Source organism: Schistocerca serialis, chromosome 3, assembly GCF_023864345.2.
Source record: "Schistocerca serialis cubense isolate TAMUIC-IGC-003099 chromosome 3, iqSchSeri2.2, whole genome shotgun sequence".
Lineage (NCBI taxonomy): Eukaryota > Metazoa > Arthropoda > Insecta > Orthoptera > Acrididae > Schistocerca > Schistocerca serialis.
In genome coordinates, this window is record NC_064640.1 from 613,866,408 (window position 1) to 613,872,811 (window position 6,404).

At 47.5% G+C, this 6,404-nt stretch overlaps 1 protein-coding gene across 1 annotated transcript; it reads right to left on the reverse strand.

Annotated features, from left to right (window-relative positions):
- Positions 1–138: 138 nt before the first annotated feature.
- On the reverse strand, positions 139–2,568 carry LOC126471047 (uncharacterized). The gene is made up of 7 exons (XM_050099115.1): positions 2,533–2,568; positions 2,104–2,268; positions 1,564–2,008; positions 1,358–1,491; positions 818–1,262; positions 612–745; positions 139–516 (listed from the first exon to the last, which is right to left on the reverse strand). The coding sequence occupies exons 1-7, from the start codon at positions 2,566–2,568 to the stop codon at positions 139–141; spliced, it is 1,737 nt and encodes a 578-aa protein (XP_049955072.1).
- Positions 2,569–6,404: the final 3,836 nt, after the last annotated feature.

Consider the following 6,404-nt stretch of genomic DNA (forward strand, 5'->3'; position numbering starts at 1 on the left):
ACTGTTGCTGCCCTCTATGTGGGTGGGCGACAGTGCTGGCACTCTCAGCAGGGGCGGGCGACACTGATGACACTCGGCGAGGGCAGGCGACGACACTGCTGGCACACTCGGCGAGGGCAGGCGACACTGCTGGCACAGTCAGTGAGGACAGGTAACACTGCTGGTACACTCGGCGAGGGCAGGCGACGACACTGCTGGCACACTCAGTGAGGGCAGGCGACAACACTGCTGGCACACTCGGTGAGGGCAGGCGACACTGCTGGCACAGTCAGCGAGGACAGGTAACACTGCTGGTACACTCGGCGAGAGCAGGCGACGACACTGCTGGCACACTCGGCGATGGCAGGCGACGACACTGCTGGCACACTCGGCGAGGGCAGGCGACACTGCTGGCACAGTCAGCGAGGACAGGTAACACTGCTGGTACTCTCGGCGAGGGCAGGCGACGACACTGCTGGCACACTCAGCGAGGGCAGGCGACGACACTGCTGGCGCACTCGGCGAGGGCAGGCGACACTGTTGGCACAGTCAGCGAGGACAGGTAACACTGCTGGTACACTCGGCGAGGGCAGGCGACGACACTGCTGGCACACTCAGCGAGGGCAGGCGACGACACTGCTGGCACACTCGGTGAGGGCAGTCGACACTGCTGGCACAATCAGCGAGGACAGGTAATACTGCTGGTACACTCGGCGAGGGCAGGCGATGACACTGCTGGCACACTCAGCGAGGGCAGGCGACGACACTGCTGGCACACTCGGCGAGGGCAGGTGACACTGCTGGCACAGTCAGTGAGGACAGGTAACACTGCTGGTACTCTCGGCGAGGGCAGGCGACGACACTGCTGGCACACTCAGCGAGGGCAGGCGACGACACTGCTGGCGCACTCGGCGAGGGCAGGCGACACTGTTGGCACAGTCAGCGAGGACAGGTAACACTGCTGGTACACTCGGCGAGGGCAGGCGACGACACTGCTGGCACACTCGGTGAGGGCAGGCGACACTGCTGGCACAGTCAGCGAGGACAAGTAACACTGCTGGTACACTCGGCGAGAGCAGGCGACGACACTGCTGGCACACTCGGCGATGGCAGGTGACGACACTGCTGGCACACTCGGCGAGGGCAGGCGACACTGCTGGCACAGTCAGCGAGGACAGGTAACACTGCTGGTACTCTCGGCGAGGGCAGGCGACGACACTGCTGGCACACTCAGCGAGGGCAGGCGACGACACTGCTGGCGCACTCGGCGAGGGCAGGCGACACTGTTGGCACAGTCAGCGAGGGCAGGTAACACTGCTGGTACACTCGGCGAGGGCAGGCGACGACACTGCTGGCACACTCAGCGAGGGCAGGCGACGACACTGCTGGCACACTCGGTGAGGGCAGTCGACACTGCTGGCACAATCAGCGAGGACAGGTAATACTGCTGGTACACTCGGCGAGGGCAGGCGATGACACTGCTGGCACACTCAGCGAGGGCAGGCGACGACACTGCTGGCACACTCGGCGAGGGCAGGTGACACTGCTGGCACAGTCAGTGAGGACAGGTAACACTGCTGGTACTCTCGGCGAGGGCAGGCGACGACACTGCTGGCACACTCAGCGAGGGCAGGCGACGACACTGCTGGCGCACTCGGCGAGGGCAGGCGACACTGTTGGCACAGTCAGCGAGGACAGGTAACACTGCTGGTACACTCGGCGAGGGCAGGCGACGACACTGCTGGCACACTCGGTGAGGGCAGGCGACACTGCTGGCACAGTCAGCGAGGACAGGTAACACTGCTGGTACACTCGGCGAGAGCAGGCGACGACACTGCTGGCACACTCGGCGATGGCAGGCGACGACACTGCTGGCACACTCGGCGAGGGCAGGCGACACTGCTGGCACAGTCAGCGAGGACAGGTAACACTGCTGGTACTCTCGGCGAGGGCAGGCGACGACACTGCTGGCACACTCAGCGAGGGCAGGCGACGACACTGCTGGCGCACTCGGCGAGGGCAGGCGACACTGTTGGCACAGTCAGCGAGGACAGGTAACACTGCTGGTACACTCGGCGAGGGCAGGCGACGACACTGCTGGCACACTCAGCGAGGGCAGGCGACGACACTGCTGGCACACTCGGTGAGGGCAGTCGACACTGCTGGCACAATCAGCGAGGACAGGTAATACTGCTGGTACACTCGGCGAGGGCAGGCGATGACACTGCTGGCACACTCAGCGAGGGCAGGCGACGACACTGCTGGCACACTCGGCGAGGGCAGGTGACACTGCTGGCACAGTCAGCGAGGACAGGTAACACTGCTGGCAAACACAGCATTCTTTGCTCTAATTTCTGACTTTGGTGATGAAAAGTTGGAAAATGGATTATACTAGGTCTCTATCAACAAATTCCTGTAGACAAATGTTTTAAAAACGAAGCCTACTAGCAACAGCTTGTATATTGTGAATAATCAAGCATTATTTGAAAATGTTATCAGCATTTTAAATATAACATCAACAACCGAAATAGCCTGCATTATGAACAACTTTACCTTAAGCCCATCGTACTGGGAGTTAAGATTTGCCATAAGTCTGCTAGATGGTGCACTTGGCTGTCAGTTAACAGAAAGGAGAGACAGTTACCTCCGATGCTAAACCTCTCACACAGTGTAAGGTCAGCTGCAAATTGTATCGTGACTTGCTGCCGGTTGTACAGAACAAACATCTCCACTTCAAGTGCACTTATTCAGTGCAAACTACAGTTATTAGTTGTTTTGGTGCTAAGCCCATGCTAATGAGCAAAGAAAGAAAGAATGGGCAGAATCTTGGATTACGAGGAGAAATATAGGAGTAGGTGGGCTCTCTATGCTTCATAGAGAATTGGGGCTTATTTGCATAAACCTTATTTCAATTTGGAAAGTATCATGGTTTTATTACAATTTGACATTAAAAGTATACCAATAATGACTGTTACACATGATTTCATGTTAATAGGCTACAAGGTCCTTCATCCTTCGCAAATGTTATAGAAACGGATTTGCCAATAGTTGAAGAATTGCTTCTTATGGTTTTGCCTCTAATTCAAAAGAAAGATATAGTGACATGTCAGGCAATTATGCTTCTCAAGAAGGTAAGTGAATTATTGGTAACACACATAATCAAAATACAAACTTAATTTTCATTTATCATCTAATTTAGTTCTATTAGAGTGTAATTCTGAGACATGTTTAATAAGCATCTCTAAGCCTGCTGTCACACTGCTTTTTGAGCAATGAGAAACACAAAGATCTAGCTCATTCTACACAAATAGCAAACAGTACACTTTCATGGATGACACTAGAGACTTTATGTGGATGTAACAAGTGTGATAGAAGATATGGCTATAAACGTAAGTCCAAGATAACTGCTAATACATTTTTGCTTGGAGTTTCTACTTGTTATGGTACAACAGTGAAATAAAATGTGATAGTGTCCACATTATCCTGCTGAATGGAAGATATTTAAAGATATGTTCCACAGACTCTGGCAATTCCCTAATCGCATTGGAGCACTTGATGAGATACATATCAAGTTCAGGCTCATGCATACCGAGTGTTCATCATTCAGAAACTACAAAGACAATGGCATCATTGGTCTTTTAGCGTTAGTAGATGATAGTTATAAATTTTTGTTTATGAATATTGGCAGAAATAGCAGAATGTATGATGGTACAATATTCAGAGATTGTCTCTTCCAAGAGGCTATGGATAGCTCACTAAATTTGCCAAAAAAGTCTTCACTCCCAAGTAGTGAACATTATGTCCCTAAATGTTTGTGGCAGGCAATGCTTTGACATTAAAAGTGAGTGTACAGGAACCATATCCTGAATGGGACATGACACCTGAAAAAAGAACTCCAGAATTTGTAGAGCACTCAAGAACATGCATTTGGCATATTGTCAAATTCTGAATTCTGCTGCAGAACATCTCGCTAACTGTTTCCCAAAGCTGAGCTCATTACAAAAGTATGTTCCTTGCTACATAATTTTCTACTTGCTAGTTTCAGTCCTTCACCACACTGACAGAGATTAATTTGGCAGCTTCATTTGTCTTCTGATTTCCAAATGAGATGAACATTTCACTCACCACCCCCCCTCCCCTTTTCCTCTCTCTCTCTCTCTCTCTCTCTCTCTCTCTCTCTCAGTGTGTGTGTGTGTGTGTGTGTGTGTGTGTGTGCGTGCGTGCTCATGAGAGAGAGAGAGAGAGAGAGAGAGAGAGAGAGAGAGAGAGAGATGTTGAGAGCCATTATTATGAGATAATCTTTTGTCTTTATGATAGTTATCAGAAAAATATAAATACTAAACATTTATATGTATCCCAAATTAACAGTTTGGGAAGATTATTTTGCTCTGAACATATAATAGGTAGTAAGGTACTGTACCATTCTTATTAATAGATAAGGCCGGAACTACTGGTGTTTCTTGCAAGTAACTTTGCCTCCCCTGTTGGAAGAAGTGGCATTGATGATTCGAAAGGTTATGTGGCTGCTACATGATGGTGCTCTAACCCACTTTGCCTTTAATATATGGACACATCTCAGTCGTGTCTTTCCTGGTCGATGGATCGGGCAAGGGGGTCCAGTTGCACGGTCTGCTCAATCGCCGGATCTCAACCTGTGCAGTTTCTGGTTATGGGGCCATCTCAAAAGTACCATGTAGGCAGAGTCCATTCCAGATGTGGAGACACTGGAGTAGAGTATTCCTGCTGCCTTGGCACTTTGCAGCCTGGCCGATGTGAATGTGTGAGACAGAACATGCTTCAGCAAGTAGAAGCACACATTAAGGTACATGGAAACCACTTTCAACACATACTGTAACAGTGTCTGCATGGTACAGCACATATTGGACTGCAGTCTCTGTAACAATGTATGACTGAATAAATGGTCTCTAGCATGGAAAGCCTGCATTTCTGGACATAAGTTCATTAGACATTTTTGTTCCGTATCCTCTCATTGATCAATCCCTAAATTTTGTACACCCAGTATATATACACATAAATATGATGTGTGCCTTGAGGTTACAACAGATACTCAGCTGTGGCCTTGATGAAGGAACCGCGTTTTAGGAAAATGAGTGCAAATCTAAACCAGAATGGCCAGACAGGGCACGAATCATCCACCCGAATATGGGGCAGTGTCTTACTAGCTGTACTGCCTCATATGGTTGGTTCCTATTGTACAATGTTATTTTGATTTACACACAATCTGTTCCAGATAACTTACAATAAAAACACAGTTTTGTTCTTCATTACTGAAGACATCAAGCACACCCGCTGGTGACTCCAGAACCAAAAACTCATTGTTATAACCCTTGCACTAACTGCCATGAGTTTGTACAACTGTCTCCAGACTGGTAAACACACTACTATTCCCCAAGCTTGTCTCTATGTCCTGAGTCAGTATCCCAACATGATGAGTGAGGTGTTGGTGTCAGGAGAATGACAAGACATCAATATCTGCACTATAGATCTTGGCACATGCTTTTCTTGGAAAAGCATTACAGTTTTAAAATGTGAGTATTGTAAATAGCCCCTTCCTTTATTAACCATAATTCTGAATCCTCTAGGTAATCTTTCTGTAGTATTCATTACTTATAGAGAACATTTTAGCTCCATTTTAAATAGATGTGTTTTAGTAATCTTTTTAATCTCTTTGGGCAATTTCTTTTACAATTTTATCCAATATTCTGTTTTCTGTTTTTCCTTGGTAAACATAAATACATGCTGGCCCTTGTTCTGTCATTGTTTTTCTGTTTCCTGTTGTTTTTCATGATATGCACACCATAGATGGATAAATGTACCCACCTCGTGCAGTAAGGATATCCAGTTTTTCAAACAGTTCCACACAGTCAGAGTACCTAACTAACCTCCTGTATTTCATTTCCTAAAAAAAAAAATATTGACCATACATGTGCTGAACTACATATTCCATAAAAACTTAACTTCTCTAATGAAGTATTATGACAGACCAATAAGTCACAGAAGATTCCAACTAGTATCATGTCATCCCTTACGGATTTTTTGTGCTCGGTAAATGTATATATTATCTGCCTCAGTAGTGGCCCTTTTGCAACCCAAACTATGATTGGATAAATATCCCACTCCTACACTTGTGGGTGTCATCCCTGAAGTACACTCCTCAAAACTTTGGGAAATTATGTAAAAAGTGGCACTGGATGGTTGTTATTGTTACCTGTGTAGTCACTCGTCTTATAGAGAGGCTTGACAATGGCATATTTTATTTTTTTCTGGTAAAATATCCTGATTTAATAATGCTTCACAGAAGTAACCACGAACATGACATATTAGAGAGTAAAGCTTTTATGCAATATGTATACAATATTAGAGGGCCTTTACTTATATGGTCACGATGATATTTCTTTCAGATT